The sequence below is a fragment of the Notothenia coriiceps genome, unplaced genomic scaffold (genome assembly GCF_000735185.1).
Source record: "Notothenia coriiceps isolate Sejong01 unplaced genomic scaffold, NC01 NC01_scaffold00028425, whole genome shotgun sequence".
Taxonomy (NCBI): Eukaryota; Metazoa; Chordata; class Actinopteri; order Perciformes; family Nototheniidae; genus Notothenia; species Notothenia coriiceps.
The window spans coordinates 67,831-90,320 of NW_011361126.1; the positions used below are offsets into that span (position 1 = coordinate 67,831).

Consider the following 22,490-nt stretch of genomic DNA (forward strand, 5'->3'; position numbering starts at 1 on the left):
TGCAGTATTTGGCAAGTTGGGAGTAAAAATATGTGGTGATTGAATAGTCTGAAAGTGTTTTTTCTCAGTCAGCTCTGGGGAAAACAGTGTTTTCTCCAAGGTCGGTGAAGTTTTTCCAACTGCAAGCATTTTACAACAAAGTCTGTTCAGAGGTCTTGGGAGACTCTGCTGCATATGGGGATAAATCGTTTTCTAAAGCCTTTTGAAGCTCCACAGAGCTCTGCAAAATCTTGTAAAATTGCCTCAAGTGAGTTTACTGCATTAGCTGGGGCTGACTTTTTTATACTATTGATTGAATACCTTTGGATTTGGACAGTATTTCTTACACAAAAGGCAATTTACAGATGTTACTTCAGTGGGTTTTCCCAAATATCTGGCTAATCAGTAAATTAAAAAAAACAATTGTCATATTCATAGATAGGAAATATAATTTTTGCGGCTCTAGAGTGAAACTTTACAACTCGTCCTCTGAGCCCCGATCTCCTCCTTTCACCAATAGCATGTATTAAAATGATTATTTAAAAGTGAAATGTAACTCTATGTTTGCTTTGTTTACCGTCATGTCTTTCCCTCTGACCTCCTCCATAGTGAATGTAAGTAAACTGTACAGCAGCCAAATAAAGAGGGATATTATCTGATTATAAATACTCTAACCTGCATTTATTTTTGGACCAACAATTGTAACTTTAATGCACATATCTTATAATTTATTTGGGATATCACAAGAGAAAAAAATTTGTTAGACAGGTTGTCATGATATTCTGTCTTTTGACTAAACTAAAAAAGAGATATCTAAACGCACCTAACATAAATGTTATAAAAGAGTTTCTCAACCTTGGGTTTAATGTCCGTTGAGGGAGTCTGCTGTTAAACAAAAACAGGAGGCACATTGTATTACTAATAAACTGTAAAATGTCTGGGAACCAAACAACAACCCTGAACCTATCTGTAAAACCTTTATTTCACATTATCTCCATTAAATGTAGATGCTCTAATGCACTATTTCATTCAAAACACAAGTGTGTGTATTTTCATTTAAAATACTAAAAGCTGGGCAATTTTTGGGACCGGAAAAGGTTGAGAAATTCTGATATATATTCACAAACAAGCCAAATAGCATGAAAGAAAACTAAAACAGTAACTTAAAGTTCACAAAACTCTTCTTGACAGACATAAGGACATAAACATAACATTGTAAGTAAAATTAAGCAAATAGATTTTCACGTTAAACATAAAAACACAAATATGTATATTCTAATTTAATGTAAGCTTTAAATATATGGTGTGTAATGCCCTTATGTTAATATGTCATCATTTATAAACTGCAGATTGATGTTAGCTTGTTTCAAGCCACGATCTTCATTTTAATTTGTACAATACCCTTTTAACACTTTGAAACTATGTTTTACAAAATACGAGAGATAAGTTTTATAAACAAAATAATCAACTATGAATTAATGAATTAAAGTGTTACTTAGATTTTTCTTTAAATCTCAATTTTTTTATAATCAAAATAATACATTTGGTTAGAGGTGCTCTCTTAAGTGTTTTTTAGTTTAGTTTGAAATGAGAATTTATGTTGGATTCATGTAAAATCAGTACAGAAACCACAGTTTGTTTCCCCACCTTCTTGGATCTGGAGTTGATTTTGTCAGGAGTTCAGCAACAGGGTGAGACAGGATGTGAAATATGATCCTCGACTCAGGCAAAGTATGCATAGAGAAAAATGTTAATGCTGACGACCAGGATTGCATTGACACCGCAGAACCTGGACCAGAACACACTCTCTCTGACGCTCTGAACTCTGGGAGTTGGAGTCTCCTCTGATCGCCGCGCTGCTGCGATACACAACCCTGTGCCCTGACCGCATGTCACCCGCCGGGTTGGCTCACAGCCTGCAACACAGACACACACACAGTTACTCAACAATAACATCAGCTTGTGTGTGTGTGTGTGTGTGTGTGTGTGTGTGTGTGTGTGTGTGTGTGTGTGTGTGTGTGTGTGTGAGTGTTGATCACATGATGGCTGGTTTTATTCCAAGTGTTGTGAATATTCAGACCCTTACCCTGGGAGCTACGGTGGCTGACAGAGGACACTTTCTGCAGAGGAATTTCTCTCTGTGGCCCTTCAGTCAAAGTCCACCAGGTCAGGTTAAGCAACTGTGGGAGAAGAAAATGGAAATCCATTGATTCCATGAATTTACTTGCAACGACCTACAGTGTAAACTATATGTAAAGAATCCATATACATTGACAACCTCCTGGCGAAAAAGAAGAGTTAAACCTTCTTAAAGAGACTTTGTTTGGTAAGAGCCCCATTAGATACTGTATTGCAGCTGAAGCCTCTCTTCATGAAGTCCCTTTGCGTAAGTCAACAACATTTCACAGAATATACATCAGTACACATCTGTAACATTGCTACACGCAATAAGGCTCAATAGATAACACCCAAACCCTTCAAGAAAAGAATAACAAATTTAAACAAAAAGTAATATGATTTACACTCTTCCTTTTGTAATCAGGTACAATGTCTAACTGTGTGTTAAAGGTTAACACCTGTAGTGTTACTTACTTACTCCTAAATAAGTTATATAGGTGAGAGGATCAATATCACTCTCAGGTCTACCATGGAAATCTAAAGCTAGATATAACGCATCAGATATAATGTTGACCGTGGTCTGGTAGACAGACTTAAATACATTTGGATATAGTCGGGCTAGCTGTTTCCACACAATTTAGTCTTTATGCTTAATGTAATTTAGTGTTCTAATAACACTTTGCAATTTGGCAAATAACATTATTTCCCTACGTATTCCATTAATACTACACTACTGTAGATCAGTGGTTTCCCATGTTAAGTTGCACACTCATTGTTTACAAGACAATTTGAAGAATAAACTGTCATTATAACATTATTCAGCTCTAATAAAAATACAGGCTTCAATTTCATTCAACATAATTAACATAAATCACCTATATACAACCATAGCTTTCTTAATTTTTAATGGGTATGAAGTACTGACTTTCCTTGTGATTAGTTGTCTGTGCTAAATTGTACTAAAATGTGCAATGACATCATTAATGCAACTGTTAGCAGTTTAAGTTCACACACAGGCCAGAATGTAATGTGTCAAATTGATCGGCGGTATTAACAGGACTTGAAATATGAAGCATTTAGATTATAGATAGTCTTTCTATTGAGAGCAACAATATTTCCTCTGTGCTGTAGGATTCCTCTCTTAGGATGTTGATCTTTAGGATTTAGAAAGGCAAGGCCTTTTTGACTGTCTTGTAACATGAAGCTCAACCTTCAGTTGAGACAACATACAGACGAAATGCAAAACCAATGAAAACCAATATCCCTCTGGGACAATGGATCTTTATTATATCTGTATGTACACACCTGTTCAGGGCTGGGCGGGGGGGTGAGCAGGGAAACTACAGTCACCACGATAGTAGTGAGCCCACAGAGCAGAATGGCAAAATGGAGGTAGTGGACGCTGCGCAGAACATCAGGTGCCGAGTCCACAACGCCACATCTGGAAGGCGGGAAAGCAAACTCCAACACCATCCTACACACACCTACCACCAAGCCCACCATCAGGCCCCAAAACGCACCCTGGATACACATAAACACACATAGAAACACAACCAATGAGGCGCCACCATTGTCACGTCTTGAAAAAATTCTCAGCTTTGAAATCTTCATAGGTAATTACAACTGAAAAGGAATACTTTCTCCTAAAGTCAATCAACAATTCCCCCTGTCTTCAAGTATGTCTCGCATTGACCGCAATGAACAAATAATCCATAAAAGTAGAAAATGGTTGATGAGTTCCTATTGGGGCAGCATTTGACAACAGCAAATCTGTATCAAAACATCTGTTCACAAATTCTTACACTCAGTTTTATAAGCCTTGTTTTCGATAATTTATTCATTACCACATGCATTTTCGCTATTTAAAACACTTTGTGAGTATAGTACTTGCATGGAAGAGTAGCGTGTCTGCAAAAGCGTGAGACATGCAGGAGGGTTTTAAATATTAAGGTTTTAGCTCAAATGCATGCACTTGTGAAGTAGGGAGCATACGACTGGATAAATGAGACTTAGATTATATTGCACGAGTTGTGTGACATGTTTTGATAGTTTCGTTTTGATTTAAGACTACCTATTGACTTGAATTAATTAAGACTGTTTTATTTCTCGTTCACCATGGAGATAGTAATTTAATGGGATGAGAAATGGATTCCTTTAAAGCAGTTTTCTTTAAGTCATGAACATGCTCTTTCCTGGTTTTATCATTTTATTTCAAATGTGTTACCTATAAACCCTGTTTTTGTGTCTGTACTTTTATTTTATCAAACACAGTGCATCTGGTCCTTGTGCACTTAAGTAATTATAATGCTACTGTGATGTCCATATTAATTAAACTAAACTCTCTATCATCAGATGCTTTACTGAATAATATGCTGAACTTCCTGCTGCTAAAAGCCTCACTATGGTGCGTGTGTTCTTTCCTGATTCACTCTCACTTTCCCAGCATGATTATCTGTCAGCATGGTGTCACCTCTCACTTAAGTACACACACGTGTAGAGACACAAATTAAGTCTCTGTCGCTGCCTCTGTTCAGCCTTCAGTAAAGAATGTCATCTGTGTGCTTCGACTTAACACATGAGAATAATCACCTTGTCAAGGCAAGCAAAGCAAACATCTATACATGCACTTTGTTTCTCATTATGTTTTATTTTCGCTCTCATTTCTTACACTCTTCACTCAAAACCTTTTTTTCCCCCATCGGGTTCTCTTTGTTTCTGATGTGAAAGTACTACATGTGAAAAAACAACATTTAAAAATGTAATTGTTATTTCCACTGAAATATGTCTATATTTTTCTTTACAGTGTAAGACAGTGTGTGTCATGAAGCCTTTGACCCCAATGAGTCAGCACCATAAAGATTTCTTACAGCGATATGCTCCGTGTGTGTAAAGAAAAAACAAAGAAAAGACTCACATCTTTTGTTTAACAGTTAGCAACTGTTATTGGCCCTTATCAATAACTTAGTACACAGGTATCATATAATGATACATCAAAAAGAAAATTATGACTTTTTATAACTTCTCCAGTAAGCATGGATTTGGTCTTAAGCAGGTCTATATCTAGGCATATACATTTAATCTGTGCTAAATTTGATAGGAACGTGAATGTTTTAGACATCTATTTTAACTAAATGCTTTGTTTCAAAACATTTCAATAACTATGTATAATGTATTTATGTGTAGTTAGTTAATACCCTTACAAAAGTCTAACTGAGGTCGCTGGGATCATAGTAATGACCCCTACTTGATCTAGTTGCTAATGTCATCATGCTAACATGCACACACAGTGACAATGCTAACATGCAGGTACAATGTCTACCATGCTCACTATAATTGCTTAATTGGTTGTGTGTGTAACCAGGTTAGGCAAATTATTGTAATAGAAGAAAACTAAAAATGACTCTTTCTAGCTTTATTCAGAGTTGGATATTATAATAAATAAAAAACCTAAGAAAAACCTGAAAATCCACTTTATTCGAGTGGTTAAACAGCATGTCCACAGTGAGCAGACACACCCAGGAATTCGAACTGGTCTTTATTTGCAGTTGAAAGATATGGCTGAAACCCCTTTTTTACGACAGAATTATCTCTTTCATAGCACTCTGTCAATCTATATCTTGTGATAATCAAACTTTCCCTCACTTGCACTCTGTTATCAGCAACAATCACTTTAATTTATTCAAGTGAAAAAGCAACACGCTCATGCTGGTTTCTACATAGGAAATACAAAACAATACACTTCATAAAATGAGTGAGTACACCCTTGTGCTCCACACAAGCAGTGAGGGATGTTGGCAGCTGCATTCCATGAGAGGCCAATAAAAAATAGGAACACCAGTACGGTGTGGGAGAAAGGACAAACAGTGCAGAAAATCCTCAAACTCTTGTTTTGACAAGAAGTTGAGTGTAAAAAATGTAGTAAACTTTGTATTAATTTTGATTATGTTTGCAACAACGAGTCCTGTAAGTGTTGAAAAATAAACGTCTTTAAAGGAATCGCAAAAGAGTTGGTGGAATAAGATTGTATTCTGTTTATTGTCATTAGTAATAGTGTAGCTGATTGTTATTAGTGCTGTAATGATTAGTCAATTAATAGATTAGTCTACTAACAGAAAATGATTTTGTTAATGCTGTTTAAGTCAGTAAGCAAAAAATAGCAAACATCTAATGCTTCCAGCTTGAAAATGTAAAGATTTGTAATTTTTTTGGATCAGTCAGAGTTTTTATTTATATTTGGGTTATGGAGTGTTTGTTAGAAAAATAAGCAATTTTAAGACATCCCATTGGACTGCGGGCTCTTTTGGAGGGCATGTTTTCCTTTTAATAGACAAAACTATTAAGAGATTAATCTATATAACTTGTGTGTGCGTGTTACCTGCTCGTTGGTCCTCTTCCAGAAGACAGCCAGGGTGAAGACAGCAGTGACGGGCGGAGCGAGGTAGCTTGTCACCGACTGGATGTACACGTACAGTTGGCCACTGTTGGCCGACTGAAGGATGGGGATCCACACCACACTCACCACCACCAAGATCACAGTCGAAATCCTGAAATAGTCACAGCTCTTTCACTAGGGCTAGCTCAGATTTGTTGAAGTATGAGGCACTTCCAAATGTCAGCTACCAGTGTCCAGCATTTATAACACATTTTCTCTGACCTCTGACCCTTCATCTGTCGGTGACATACCTTCCGACCAGTAGCAGCTCTCTCTCTGAGGCTCGTGAGCGATACTTCTTCCAGATGTCCATGGTGAAGAGTGTGGAGCTGCTGTTAAAGATGGAGGTCAGTGATGACATCAAAGCTGCCATCATCACCGCTATCATAAGTCCACGCAAGCCTGCAATACAACACACAGATGAACACTTGCATGTAGGTAAAAAATGAACTTTATCAAAGTAGTTGACAGATTCAAAAAAGTATGCTCACCGCTTGGCATGAGTTCAATGACCAGTTTGGGAAAGGCGATGTTGGAGCATCCCACCTCCGCTCCACACACTCTCACACACTCTTCTGGATCCACACATCCTACAGTGTCTGAGATATAAAGAAAAAGGGCACTTACACAGGGATGGAAGACCTGACAGAGTATGTGTAATTGTCTGCAACTTCTGCTTATGAAAACGTAATGGATCTGGAGTAAAATAAAAGTAGAATTCCTAATTTGTTTTACACTGAATTCTCCTGTGATCTACAGTCTGCCTGTTTTGATTTAAAAAGAGTTTCAAGACGCAAAGCTCTTTAAACTCCATTGACTTGTAAGATAGTTCATCTAACTCCTTAGGTGATAAAAAGTGAACTCACAACAAAGATCATTTGTCAGTAAGGTGCATTTATATCTACATAACCATTAACTTGACCTTATTCTAATCTTAAAGTATAACACAACCCTGATCCAGACCTATATCAGTTATTTCTCCTAATGTTTCATCAATAAAAAATCTAGCAGACTTTACAGTGACACGTAATTAACAAGCAATCACATGATAAGCAACAGGTTTGGCATCTGCACTGCATTACCTAAATTGGAAATGTGTTCTTTTTTTTATCAGTGAGATAAAACCAAAATAATGTATTTAGCTCTAAGCACATTACAGGGAACAGTTAATATTTAGCAGCAGCTGATACAAAATAACTAAGTCCCATGGTTCCCACCACTGTCTTTCGCAAAGGGTTCTGTTTTGGGATGAAAAACACGATTTGGGTCGTAATAGGAGGGTGGAGTTAACAGCCTCTCTTTCCCGACCAACTACCGGACACTCCGCCTTTCTGCCCCGGTGATAGAGCTTCCGTTGCCGGATTCCTGGGGCAAACCCAAACCGCTGGAGCAGCACTCGATGAACTTTATGTCTGGAGAAGCGTAATCAAGAAAGACACGGTAAAATAAAGCGACGCGAACTTGGACAAAGTGAAAGTTGAGACACGTAGGTGCCACGTTAGTGATATTTACGAATTTGTGTCCATCGGGGAACTCAACAGTGGAATCATTAAGTGGTCTTTATGATTTAGAAAAGAGACAAAAAGAGAGGAAAAGTGGCTTGTCAGCACAACAGTAAGCTTGAGTCACCAACAGTTTCAACACTTTTAAAGGAGGATTAATGACTTATTTGTCAAGTACGTGTTCCGCTTTGTTTTTGACTCACAGGCTGACACTCATCCACCCAGACAGCTGTCTGCCTGCCCGTCGGCTGGATCTGCTGAACCGGGCTGCCGCTGGATCTACCGGGCCCCTGTCAGGTGAAAGGCGTGGCGTTGGGTGGAGGTGCTTTGTTCTAGCAACACCTGAGTGTGTGTGAGAGAGAGAGAGAGAGAGAGAGAGAGAGAGTGTGTGCAAACCCGAGTCTGTGTTGAGCAAACTGTTGCAGCGGTGTCTTTCCTTCACATGGAAATATGTTTACCGCCACACGGGCCCATGTCACGCGGACACGTTATGGAGCGTAATGTCAGTTTGTAAGTTGGACCCTACGGACCGACGAGAGGAAACTGGATCAGCTCGGTTCTTTTGGTACTGTACTCTTTATTGACCGGGGGACATATCGATGCCATGGCGCTGTCCCAGGTCCAGTGTCTGGACAACCACCACGTCAACTGGCGCGTGAGCGAGGGCAAACCGGAGTTTTTCTACAGCGAGGACCAACGGCTGGCGATCGAGGTTCTCGTTACCAAGGGCCGCGATGCGTTCGGGGACTTCATCCGCGAGACCGGCCTCAGGGAGTTCCTCTCGGAACCGGAGCTGCAGCGGATTGAATACAGCGCGGAGGCCTACAGGCCCGGACATGAGCACCATCAGAAGCCAGATACTCCGGGGCCAGGGAGCATGATACCGGGTCCAGGGTGCATGATACCGGGCCCAGGGAACCTCACCCCGGGCCCGGGGAACCTTACCCCGGGGTCCGGGGAGTACGGGGGGGACGGCGAGGTGTCGCTGCAGTACTGGCCGGACCGGTCAGAGTCGTCAGTGGCGGAGCTGGACCTCGGGTGGCCCGAGGCCAGTTCATACCGAGGGGTCACACGCGTGACCGTGTACACCCAACCTCCAACCGACGGGCTCACGCACATCAAAGAGGTGGTGCGCAAGAGCATCGCATCGGCCCAGAAGGTAACAACAACCGTATAGTGTGATAAATAAATAACCAGATGTGGGAGAAGTACTCAGATCTTGTACCTGAGTAACAACAGTGTAGAATACTTTTACAGGTAAAAGTCCTGCATTCAAAATGTTACTCAAGTAAGCATCAACACAAATTACCAAAAGTAAAAGTACTTATTATGCCCATTTCAGAATAACTTATTATATAATATGTTTTGATTATAAGTATTGATTCATTAATGTGTTTATCAAAGCTTGTAAAGGTGCAGCTATATTAACTACTTTGTATGCTGCAGAGTAGTGTAGCTATTTTACTCCGGGTATGACTAAAGCCTTATTTAAGGATGACTTTATTTCACATAATGAAATAGAATCTGCGAAGTAACTCAAGGTATTAAACAAATGTAGTGCAGTAAAAGTGGATGTGGAGTAGAAGTATAAAGTAGCAAAACATGTCAAATACTCTACTTAGTTACTTCACAACACTGTAAATAACTATAGTTGCACCATACACAGTACACAGTACGCACACGCACACACATGAACATGGAAAAGGCAGTGAAGAAGACAAAACAAATCTATTATCCTGAAACTATTTTGATAATCATTTCAGTAATTTCAGATATTCTGCGATTGCACTCTCCAAAATGGCAGATGTTTAATGTGTGATATTAACTTTAAGCACAGATCTTGAGCTTTTAACTATTGAATCAACAAAATCATTGGAAGATTAATTATTAATCAAACATTTGTATTTAATTGTATTCTGTTCAATCCAAGAAACATCAGTCTAAGGATGATTATATTTTATGAAATGTCTGACACTGAACACTGCTTACAGCATTGCAGTTGCACACAAGGATGAATCATATCTTCTACTAAACATGTTGACATTGGTTTCCTTTGTCTTGGCATCTTGTCTTACAAACGTTATTTCCTCTTTTTCTTCTCCCACATGTGACATACTCACAAATACCAACAACAAAGTTTTAATAAAACAAGTCTGATCCTGACACGCCAGTGGTGAAAAATGCTCTGACGTCATTGAAAAGATTACAGTACCCGGGAGCCTTTACCTCTTACATACATAGATCCTGACGCATATACACATAGTCTAGAGTAGACTAATAGGATTTAGTAATACATTGAAATACTTTTTTACGGCTTAAAGGGCATATGCCAATCGTTTTTTACCCCCCAAAACTGCTGTTAAATTGAACTGGGCGTCCCTATGTACAGTTTGTGTATGTGCACTAATGAACTTTTCCCAGAGCTATTTTCTTGATCAGCCTTTCATATCAGTAAGTTGCCAGACTTTGGGACAAAAGTCTACCTAGTTTTAAATCTGGAACTTGGTCAGGAGAGAAGAGTAAATAGCAGTGCTATGTGAAGAGTACCATCCTGTCACTAGTGTTGTGTTGTTGAATACATAGAACACACACTATCCAGACACTTCACAGTCTGTCACCACTCTGCGAAGCAATTTGTTTCTCGCAATCTCTTTATGGGACAAAGTGATCAGGAACAGGGTTTGCACAAAGTCTTGAAAGTTTTAAAAATGCTTAATAAAAAAAATATGCTTGATTTAAAATGCACTCCTCAAAAATGCTTTACTAGTAAAGTGTTTCATCTACAATCTCACTCATGTAAACCAAACATCTTTTAATATTTGAAATGAAACAATCTGGTTGTCATGTTGTTATCTACTGACGTCTAAAAAAAAAACACCTATAGACCAGAGCTAGTTAAGCACTACAAAATGGTGATTAAAAACATACAATAAAACAGCTGGTAGTAAATCAAAACTTACATTATACATTCATTTCTGTGGATGTAAAGGATTTCTTTAAACTTGTTTTTTTTTGTCGATTGTATTTTTATTTATTTTTTGTAATTGACATATGATGATAAGAGTTGCGGTTTTTGTGTTTTGAGGGTCTATTTAATTTCTAGATGCAGTTTTCTTAGTCTTTAGTTTCCTTTGAGGATTTAATGGCTGTCAAATACAATCCACCCCCACAGATCAGGAAACACTAACCCCATTTGTGGTTTCCTCTATTTTTGTGTTTGTAGGTGATAGCCGTGGTGATGGATGTGTTTACAGATGTAGATATCTTTCGGGACCTGCTGGATGCAGCCTACAAACGCAAAGTTCCTGTATACATAATAATTGACTTGGCTTCAGTCCCCTGCTTCCTCTCCATGTGTGGCAGAGCTGATATGCATCGTGGACATCTAAAGGTATGCACACGCCCTGATGATGTTTTGATAAACTGAGAGAAGAGCTAGTTGGAATAGATGGCTACTCTTGATAAGTATAGCCTAACATAATAGAAAACAGTTTACATTTAAAAGCTACAGTTCCAAAATGTCCAATAAATATGTTTCATCACAGTCACATGTACAAGTATATTACTACATAAGGGATAACATTTGAAATAAGGGCATGATCAACGTAGTGGAACAGGTTTTTGTCTGCAGGCCTTAATAAGGTGCATGCACTAGCTAGTTGTTTTTGCCATTGGCTTAATGTCTTTGTTATGCTTTGCCTATCTGAGTTGAACTGGTCTAGGCAGTTAACAAAAAACACATTTAAATATTTAATTAATTTGGGCTTTTCTAAGTGTTTTAGACCAGGAAGACACTTAGCACATTCCTGTCTGTGCTGCATATAATTACATAAACCATGCACACTCACGCGTTACTCTCTGTGACATGTTTCTCTTTCATTTCTCTTTCTTCCTTACTCGCGGCTCTAACCACCAAACCTCTCATTTCTTTCAACCTTTTGTTATCTGCCATCTTTGCTCTTATTGTGAACATTTTACAACTGTTGGGCATCGCGTCTCTTGTGACATTTCACACAGAACATTTACTTGCGAGGTATCGCTCAGCCAGAAACCACACCCTTATCACAGGGCCAAAGATAAACACTGCAGGGTGTGTCATTCATACAGATATACAGTCCATGCTCTAACGTGCAGCCGACACAAGTTTACGATGGTATTAATAAAGAAAAATTGTTCTGAAGAGCAAAAAGAGAACTCATTATTTTCTGTCTTCCTATGCTCTTGTCGCCTTTGTTCCCTTTTGTTCAATAAAATCCTTCCTCCCATCACACTTAATCCCTAAGAGCCTCCTTTTTTGCAAAGCATTAAACCTGAATTCATAATTGCTTTTGTGTTTTTGTGCAGAATCTGCGTGTGCGAAGCTGTGGTGGGGTGGAGTTCTTCACAAGATCTGCACAGAGGGTGCGTGGAGCGCTGAGCCAGAAGTTCCTCCTAGTGGACGCAGACAAAGCCATCTCTGGTTCATACAGGTGAGCAGGGTGTTGTGAGTGTGTGCAAGCTCAGTGCATTTCCGCATATCTTGTATTTTTGCATTGAAAGCTATGAGACAATCCTACTGTACACAAAATGATCACTAGTTCCACTTTGCCCTACGGAGTTTCACACGAATGTCTTATAGGATCAAATGAATTGCAGTGTTTCTCTTTGGAATAAGTCTGCCTTTTTTGGAAACACTTGATGATAAACTGCTTCTTTATTGGTTGGCAATGGCAAACAATCATAAGGCAATAATTGTAGAACGTGTTGCAACATTGAAAATGTTTGCATTGTTGTAGCATGCATATCTTTATTTGCCAAAACTAATTTGTGTGAACTAGGCAAATCTTCCACAACTATAAATCTTTCCCTCAACACATGGTGAATTATTCATCTATAGTTACCTATTTACCATTTCACCCACACGATGCAATCAAAGGGCATGATGTGATCCATGACTGTCTGGTGTAATAATTAAAGTGTACGTTCGTTTCTCTAAGTAGGAGTTGTGACATAGTGAAAAGAGTTAGTATGGAAAATAAATTGCCGGAACAAATGTAGTATGAAATAAATCAGAGCACATGAGGTGAGTTACTGCTGTGAATTTATGTTTCCTTGTCTGTGTTTTTCCAGCTTCACCTGGTCCTCATCTCGTTTGGACCGTAACCTCATCACAGTGATCACGGGGCAGGCAGTGGAGACCTTCGACTTTCAGTTTTGTGACCTTTACCTCGTTTCCAGAGGTGTGTCTCTCCACAAAGTCCCCATGGCAGACGAGCCTGAGTTGGTCGCTCAGGTGGCTCCTGCTCCGGTGTCTGCTGCTGTAGCTAGGAAGCTCATCAATCCCAAATATGCTCTTGTTACCGGGGGAACTCACGCAAGTGCCAATTCTTCTGAACAAAATTCCAGGAACTCCCGTCATCCCACTGGGCTCAAGTTTCCGAAAGCACGTGTTAGGGGGGTCATCGAAGAACCACCCTTGCATCCGGGATTAGCCCATCTGGAAAAGGCATACATGATCCCGTACCTGCCCATCTGGCCAGACCCAGACCCACCGAGCGACGTGATTGGCTTTATCAACATCAGGGATGATAAGCGAGCCAATCAGGTCCACTTACAGAGGTCAGAGAGGTTTGAGACTAGCCAGGCTATTCGCTTCAGCTCACCACTGACGCTCCCACCGCAGAAGGAGAACCCCGCTTCAGTTCAGGATGCAAAAGCTACAGGAGATGCGGAGAATCCATCTGGGAATACAACTGTCTCTACTCCTGTGAGTCAAACCAACAAACAGCTAAAAGAGCAAATAGACATTGTTCCAAATAAAGACCAAACTGATGCAACAGACTCCAGAGGGCCCCCTCAGCAGTCTGACAAACCTTTGACACAAGACACGCACAAACTGAATGAACCAACGCCATCCAATGATACTGCTGACTCACAGCCAACAGACACTGCTAATCAAACTGCAGAGACTCAACCTGCAGCCCCTCCTGTTCCTAAACGCCGCACACTGCAGTTAGTCATAGACCCCGCCTCCCCACAGGAGCCTGGACAACCACAGGTCACTCTGATCAAAATGGACCACTTGGAAAGTCTCGATGGCTTCAAAGAAAAGGAAAACAGGGAGGAGCCAGGCCGTGGCCGCATGTCCTCTAAAAAGGAGGAAAGTGACTCTGGCAGCACCGGCGAGGGCAGCCAGGACAGCACCAAGGTCATGTGCGACCGAGGGGTCATTGATGCCCCCTCAATCACCTCCACAGCATCAGAGGAGGAGTTTTATGAATGTCCCCCGCCAGAGCCGAGTGACCCGCTGAACAACGGAGTGAAGACGGGGTCGGGCCGCGGGCATCGCCAGGGAGACGGGTTCAACATGATGGCCCGCCTCTCCCAGAGCATGCTGGATCTGCGGGATCCCAGCAGTGACGAAACCTCTGACCTAATCCGCCAATCACAGCAGCTCCGCAGACAGGGAAACCCCTCAACGCAAAGGCACATAGGACAGGTGATTTACATTCTTCCTCCAACTTGCACTTAACAGGTTGTCTTGTTTTCTGTTTAATAATTGGAGAAATCTTTGGATTATAAACTGTTAATTCAAAACCTTTTTTTACAGACTAACCGTTTTTGCTAGTTGTATAGCAAAATGCATTGATAAATAGTGCTCTTGCAATTTCAAAGGAAGTGAATAATATTTCTGTATCCTTCTTGTAATTTAATGGCTCCAAATACTTATGGGTCTTTTTCCCAGGCTTAACGTTTCCACCAAGTTTAATGAACATTGGGCAATTCACTTTTCTGCGGACAAACGAACAAACAGAAATGAAAACAAAACCTCCTTGGTAGAGGAGGTAATGTAGATAATGAAAATAAAAGTTATTTTTAGAGGGGAATAATTAGTAATTTCATGGAATGACAGATCATTAACTATTTAAAAATTCAATCAATAGTTTTAGCATTTCTTTTATTTACAAGTCTCCAATTTTCCATTGTGAGAAAATGCTATTCTTCTCTGTTTTGTATAATCATGAATTGAATTTAATATATTTTTGTTTCAGCTCTTTACAACACTAATATGTAGATGTTGACACAAGGCTCGTCTTCATCCTTAAAATCCTTTTACTATTGTTAAATGAGTACCGTAATTTTCGGACTATAAGGCGCACCTGAATATAAGCCGCAGCAGCGGCATACCACTCTCGGTTCCACTTTTACTTTTGCGCGCTACCTGTCTCACTCTTTTCCGGCCTCCAGCTTTTCCTGCTGGAACCCGCCGCTTAAAGGAGGGGGTCCGCGGACCGGCCATAGAGCCCATAGAGTTAAAGGTGGTGGCCGTTAGCTGTAAAAATCCATAGATTAGCCGCACCNAGTCTGGAGAAGCAACTCGGCCGTTTTTACCTGCTTGTCCATTTGCCTATCAGTTTGTTAACGAAACGGACAGATCCACCGTTTTCCCCCTAAAAATGNCCTGTCTCACTCTTTTCCGGCCTCCAGCTTTTCCTGCTGGAACCCGCCGCTTAAAGGAGGGGGTCCGCGGACCGGCCATAGAGCCCATAGAGTTAAAGGTGGTGGCCGTTAGCTGTAAAAATCCATAGATTAGCCGCACCGTTATATAAGCCGCAGCGTCGAAAAATGGGGAAAAAGGCGCGGCTTATAGTCCGAAAATTACGGTAATCAATGCAGAGACAAGTGCAGAAGTTCCCAAGCATTATGGTGGATGTGCCGTTCTACTAAGAAAACACACAGACATCTATATAAACCCAACTACAAATTGGTGTGCTGCATGAAGGGTTCCAAAGCAAGCCGCTACCTGCTCACAATTACGTCATTATCTTTCCAACTTTGCAAATAACAAGGTGTGTGTGGTTGCACGCACCTGGATAGAGAGCTCGGCTGATCATGCCAGGGAGGATGATGAGGATGAAGGGCAGCATCTTCAGATAGGCAGCCAGGATCGAAGCTCCTTTCACGTGACTTATATTCTTAGCAGACAGGGAGCGTTGTACAATCACCTAAACACAGAACATAATAACATTACAATAATATTATAGTATATAACTTTAACTCTTCAGCACTTTAAAAAAGAAATACAAACAGGAAATGCATAGTATGATGAAAACAAATAAAAGAACAAATGCTAACAATTTAGGAAAATGCAATTCAATGTTTTTTTAAGAAAGGTCTAAGCAGGTCAGAAATAAAGTCAAAAGATGGCCCTGTATATGCATTTTAAATCACAAACTTAACTGTAATCTAAAACTCACAGGCAACCACTATAAAGCTGCTAAAACTGGTGCTATGAACAATCAACTTTGGATCTTCTGAGTAGTCTTTCTGCAGGATTCTGAACTAGTTGAAGCTTGTGATGAAATAACTAGTGTTTGGAATTTTCTGAGATGCAGACGTTCTCAAGCAAAAATGCAGTTTTCAGGAGGCTTTTCTCTGTTGTATCATTATGAACTGATTATCTTTGTGTTTTAGATTGACGAACAAGACATTTAAAGGACTTTGAAAAACGGGGACAGACATTTTTCACTATTTTCTGACATTTTATAGATATGATATGATTAATCGATCAATCGAGAGACTAATCAGCAGACTAATCGATAATGCTTTTCAGTCCTTTGTAACCTCACAAATCGGCACCATGTGTCACTCTTCTGGACTTCATGTGTCCTAATCATCTCTGCTTCTTATCTTGCCCAGTTGTTCCAGACCTCCAAGTCTCCGGGTCGTGACTCGCGACAGAGAGGCCCAAGTGTAATCATCGCCAAGCCTGGAAGTTATCACCGTCCGACCAATTCTGCTGTCCCGGTGATCGGAGGACACCGTTACTGGCAGGGTCAAACGCTGCACCCTGATTCGGCCCAGGCGCGCCTAGAGACCCGCTCCGGACGGTCACCACGGCGACACAGCCCGGGGTACAGGAAGGCTGCTCAGGCCGCGCCACGCATGCACACCAGCCCATCAGGGTTACTAGGAGTATCTTTCTCAAAACTCAGCAACTTTAAACACTTAAGGGCACGAGGTGATGCGTCGCAGAAGAAGGCGTCTGAAAACAACAAGGCGGATAGGTAGAGGAGTGGGCGAGCGAAGGTACACGAGAACGATTGATGATACAGACATCCTGCTAAAGTCTTGACTCTTCAGTGTGGAATATTCTCTATCTCTGGCATGCGTGTCATTCCCTCTTTTCAAACCCTGAGGCTCAACATAAAATAACCTTTTGATGGGATTTTTTCGACTATGTTAACAAGAGTTGGCAGTTTGAATTGATAATATTTCTTAAGAATAGATTAATCATCTTCAAAACCAGCGCTTCAAGGCTAATAGCGTCAGACTGGATGGTTTTGGGAGTGTGTGGGAGATTGCACATTTTAGAGGCAGATACTGATACCTTGGTGGAAACAAACCCAAAACATGAGTATTGTAGATAATAATACATCTACTGTGACCAAGTGTCCTCTGCAAACTCAGGCACTTCAGCCTTAAACATATTTCTTAATTACATTACCTGCTTTTCTTATTCAGACTTGTGCACTGTAAGATGTATTTTTTTCCATATCAAACCTAGACAAACTGTATCCACAACATGCAAGATCAGTTGATTATGGCTCCTTGCTGACACAATGTAAGAGTCTCTGGTGTTGATACGAATGTGATTGGTTACTGATGGTGTTAGGGTAGGGCTGCTGTGTTGTTAACTGGTATAAATGCAATATTAAACACTGATGTGGGACCAAAAGTGAATGTTGTAAATAAAAAGAAAAACTGTTGCTATCCAGCCCTGTTGTTGCCTTAACCAGTTTAGATACATAGCATGTGATCTCATATATTCAGGAAATGTGTTACACTGAAACCTCAGACATCTGCACCCTAATCTGGAGATTCTCCAGAAAAGTGGTTGTGTGTTTTTGAGTATTTTAAGTAGTTCCTCATAAATGGCAGAACATTTATTGTAGTGCATATTATTCTCAGGATAATTGTGGAACCTAAAGTCTGAGTATAATAATAATAATAATTGATTACATTTATATAGCGCCTTTCAAGAGACCCAAAGCCGCTTTACACGGTGAACAAACAAACAAACAAAAGGGGCAAAATAAGTATGTCAAGAAATCATCAAAACCAGGTTAACACGGTGGAGTTTTTTTCTTTTACTGAGATTTGTGGATGCAACCACATCAGTAGAAAGGAATCTGGAAAACTAAACCTAGTGCTTAAACCTTCAAAATGTTGACCATGGAACACAAAGTATAAATTAAAAGAGCTCCTGTTTCGTAATTTTAAGGTTACTTTATAATATTTCCTCTTCCGAAAGGGAACAATAGAGGGCTTTTTTTCTGCCTGTTTCCCAAAGTCAGCTTCAAAATTCACGAGTGGGCTATTTACTGACCTATTTTATGTTGGTGATTAAAACAGGAAAACCCATAAAGCTTTTGTTAACCACAGAGCCTTTTTCAGGCATTGAAACAAAAACAATAGACCTTAAGTAAAGGGAACGGGAAGTGCAACATTAAGATCTAATTTCCTGGTTTTAGGATTCCTGCAGTACTCTAAAGGCCCATCTGCAGCAGTAGGGTTTGTCTGTGTTTGTGTATCATGTTACCTGGTCAGTGCACCAGTACCAGGTGGCCAGTATGGTGAGCCCCAGAGTCATGCCGGGCCAGGGCAGGTCTCCGGTGACGGCGTCTCTGAACAGGTGCATGGCGTCTTCACGTGGCAGGTGGCAGGTACTGTTGGGAATGATCTTACTGGGAATGGCCATGCTGTACATACGCTCCAGGTTGCTGTAGCCTCCAATCTTTTGAAAGGCTGTGTGGACAGGGAATGTATGACTCAAACAAAACATTCCTTAGAAATAACTGCAGTTGTGTTTTTTTACGTTTGTTATGTGTACATACCAGTGACTGTTAAGATGATAGCTCCTATTATCATGATGAATGTCTGTAGAGTGTCGGTGTAGATGACAGCCGCAAGACCACCTAAGAAAGGAAAGGATGTCAGGGTGTAGTATGGGAACATTACAATGTATTTACAAAAAAAGAAATCTGTTTTATTGGATACTTATGTTTTGTCTCTACTTGTTTTGCCTCTTTTTTGTATTCATTTAGGGACTCTGTAGTGTGTGTTTCTTTTCAGGGTTGTATTGCCCCCTCTCACGGTCCTTTGAGTCTCTTTGTAGTAATATTTAGTGTCTTTTATGTTGTTTTTGTGTGGTTTTCTTGTAATTTTTTGCGTCTTTTTGCTTGTATTGTCTTTCTTTATAGTCATTGTGTGTCTCTGTGGTTGTTTTGACCCTTTTCATAGTTGTAAATCTCTTTTAGTCTCCTTGTGGGTGTTTTGTGTCCCTTTGCAGTTTCTTTGTGTGTCTTGTAGAACAGTTGTATTTCTTTTTGGTTGTTGTGCCACATGTCAGGGTTGTTGTGAGTCTTCCTGGTTATTTTGCATCTCTTTGCAATCCTTTAGTTTCCCATGTAGTCTCTTTTGTTTCCCTGTAGTAATACTATTGTGGTCCTTTTGAGTTTCTTCCTTTGTTGGCCCCTGTGCCCTGTGTGTGTGTGTGTGTGTGTGTGTGTGTGTGTGTGTGTGTGTGTGTGTGTGTGTGTGTGTGTGTGTGTGTCGAGTTAACACCCTGTTGGGGAATTTTCAAGGTGGGGAGTGCTGGCTGGCAAGGAATGTCTTTTGACACCTAAATGCACCTTGTGAACCAGCCTTGACAAGCAGACATGGGTTGCGGTCGAATTGTCAAAAAAAAAAAACAGCTCTAGTTATTTCCTAATCACTATTCCTTAACCTCAGGGAAAAAGTTAATGGGGTTGGGGAGAGATGTGAAGGAGAAATCATCAGGAATTAGGGAAAGACGACTTAGAGAATCCCAGTGCATTTATGGACCCGTTTGAGTGTATGTGTGTGTGTATCATAGACTGTGGTGTGTATGCAAACTAACCCCTGAGGAGATGTAGACAGGCACAAACACCCAGGCCAGAGCCAGCAGCACATAGGTGGCCTGGAAGAAAGAATGAAAGGAATCAGAAAGAGGACACAGAGGTTTCACCAGAATGTCCCAAACAATAGCCAAAGGAGATAAACATTTATTTGGTAAAACTAACAAAAAACCTTTTATTTTCTGCATGTGCAAGCCAAGCTCTGCATGTGCAAGCCTGTGAAATGTTGCTGAAGATTGATTGCTGCCTCATGCTCAATACACCACCTAACAAAGTGTAATATTGAAGGTGTCCTACTGCTGCCCCCTGCAGAAAGCTGCCTGCAACAGCCTTTGAAGGAAGTTATAACACATATGAACACTGCACAATGAAATGTATGTCTTGGTCTGGAAATGTTCAAGTAACTAAATAAAAAAGCTTTTGCAATACCAATGTCAACTGTTTTCTTTTCAGATACAAAATGGAGCTCAGTTATTGTAGCTGTGTGTTAATTTTTCTTACACAAATATATTTTGTTCTTTCAGCCAGCCATATAATGATTACATAATCACAAAATAAATTACATGCACGATGATAATTGTGTGTGTGTGTGCTTTTACTCACATTCCATTCAAAACCAGCGACAGCGATCCCTCCAGCAGCTCCGGTGCCGGCGAGGCCGATAAACAGACCTGAGCCCTCTGAACTGGCAAAGAGAGACGCTCCAATCTGTGGTGAGTAGAACAAGAATTCAGATGGTTTAAGTAACATTACCTTTACAACAATGTAAACATACTTTTGTTAAAGTACTTATTCTGCAGCAGTTTAACAATTCAATGTTTGAGCTGGTCAAGCTGAAGCCACTGTATGTTTCTAAGGGGTCATGAGATGATAAATGGACCAGGAAAATCCTTAAATGAATATTAATTTGGTATGTCTTTTTTTTCTTTTACCTCGTTCAGCCTCCAATAGTTACTTTATATACTTAAATTATTTGTATTTTTTTTTATTGTCATTCTTTTAAATTCATGTTCTTATTGTCATCTTCCTTTTAATATTTTTTGTCTTGATTTTCTTTGGCCTTACTGTTGTTATATTTATTCCTGAGTATCCTGCTTTTCCTGTTTTCTGCCACAATACTTTGAAAGTCAAGTTTTAAGCTGCTTTTCAAAATATAAATATTATTTTCATTATTATTAAATGAGAGTGGGAAGCACACTAGTGGAAAGTATAACTTATAGACAGACTTTTCTGTAACGTGCTTCAAACCAAAAAGGTAGGGAACAGCCAATTTGATATTCGTGCTGTATTCCCAAAGCTTATCATATATGCTTTGTAAAATAAAATCTTAAAGTAGAAGACAAGTGCCCAATAATCAACCACTAACTAATTTACAAAAATATCTAAGCTCAATAATATTTGCTGATCAGAAAAAGCTTTATCCTACAAATGTTACACAACATCTAAGGAGTTAGGAATTTATCTGAGGTATTTTCAACAAAATCAACATCAGAAGCATTTGAGATGATACAGAGTCCTGAAACACACACACACACACACACACACACACACACACACACACACACACACACACACACACACACACACACACACACACACAACACACACTCACCGGCCACCAGGCCATGTCTCGTCCAGCCAAGAAGTATCCGCTCAGAGTATTCCTGCTCACCCTGCATGATGACTGACAGAGAAAACTGTTAAAAACACAAGCATCCACAACACCTAAGGAACATGCAAGCAGGCAGAAAAAAACACACACACATTCATAAAGATCTGACTCACCCAGATGCCGACAGCGAGGTTGAGGAGAAAGTATGTGACTATGACAAAAACGTCAGAGAAGCTGAAGGACTGGGACAGGGCGTAGAAGTTGGTGGTGGAGTTGGACATCCTCAATGTTCACAGCAATGCACACAACAGCAAACACACTTTTTGTATTCACACACACACACACACACACCTGTGGATCTAACACTTACACATTTACAGTCACTCTCATCAATTGCCTCTCATAATCTGACACTGTAGACCTACTCTGCAAACACACTAAACACCAATAATTAAACATTACACTCTATAAAAGCTTGGAAATACATATACAGAACTTACAAACACACACACACGCACACATAGTCCAACACACACTCTAGCCCTTGGTAAAAGTCCCTGCTCAGCTGAACTACAAGCTCGCTGTAACTGAACGTATTTGGTGTTTCTTGTATGTGTGAAGAGGGCTGTCCTTTGCTTGAATTGATGATTAAACACATCACCTTAATGTGGCACCTGCAGCGCTGACACACACACTCTGCCAGGGGATAATGGAGTGTATGGTATGGCTGAGCAGTGGAGTACAGCAGATGCTGGTGTGGACAAGAGTCCGCCACGCTGATGCACACACACACACAGAGACACACAGACACAGACACACAGACACACACACACACACACACACACACACACACACACACACACACACACACACACACACACACACACACACACACACACACACACACACACACAAACACACACACA

General features: G+C 40.3%; 3 protein-coding genes across 5 annotated transcripts in view; 1 reads left to right on the forward strand and 2 right to left on the reverse strand.

Annotated features, from left to right (window-relative positions):
* Positions 1-643: 643 nt before the first annotated feature.
* Positions 644-8,637, reverse strand: LOC104958173 (sodium/glucose cotransporter 5-like). Its single transcript, XM_010785893.1, has 8 exons — positions 8,566-8,637; positions 8,428-8,467; positions 7,021-7,128; positions 6,781-6,931; positions 6,473-6,641; positions 3,403-3,618; positions 2,066-2,159; positions 644-1,895 (listed from the first exon to the last, which is right to left on the reverse strand). Exons 1-8 carry the CDS (start codon positions 8,635-8,637, stop codon positions 1,702-1,704), a joined length of 1,044 nt encoding a protein of 347 aa, XP_010784195.1. The 3' UTR covers positions 644-1,701.
* Positions 7,767-17,789, forward strand: fam83gb (family with sequence similarity 83 member Gb). 2 transcript variants are annotated; one of them, XM_010785886.1, is made up of 6 exons: positions 7,767-8,143; positions 8,237-9,190; positions 11,255-11,422; positions 12,376-12,500; positions 13,141-14,509; positions 16,711-17,789. In XM_010785886.1, the coding sequence occupies exons 2-6, from the start codon at positions 8,636-8,638 to the stop codon at positions 17,080-17,082; spliced, it is 2,589 nt and encodes an 862-aa protein (XP_010784188.1). In that variant the 5' UTR covers positions 7,767-8,143; positions 8,237-8,635; the 3' UTR covers positions 17,083-17,789. The 2 variants fall into 2 exon arrangements, with proteins under 2 accessions (XP_010784188.1, XP_010784189.1); XM_010785887.1 differs by having other exon boundaries at positions 7,767-7,969.
* Positions 17,790-19,630: 1,841 nt separating this feature from the next.
* Positions 19,631-22,490, reverse strand: part of LOC104958167 (sodium/glucose cotransporter 5-like) — a 20,577-nt gene continuing 17,717 nt past the window's right edge. The window contains exons 2-5 of one of the 2 annotated variants that reach the window (XM_010785885.1): positions 21,738-21,915; positions 21,565-21,636; positions 20,556-20,660; positions 19,631-20,014 (exon numbers count right to left, since the gene is read on the reverse strand). In XM_010785885.1, the coding sequence (XP_010784187.1) occupies positions 19,925-20,014; positions 20,556-20,660; positions 21,565-21,636; positions 21,738-21,845 (375 nt within the window). In that variant the 5' untranslated portion in view covers positions 21,846-21,915 and the 3' untranslated portion in view covers positions 19,631-19,924. Of the gene's footprint in view, positions 20,015-20,555; positions 20,661-21,564; positions 21,637-21,737; positions 22,115-22,490 lie in introns of those variants that run through there. The other variant, XM_010785883.1, reaches the window with a different exon arrangement.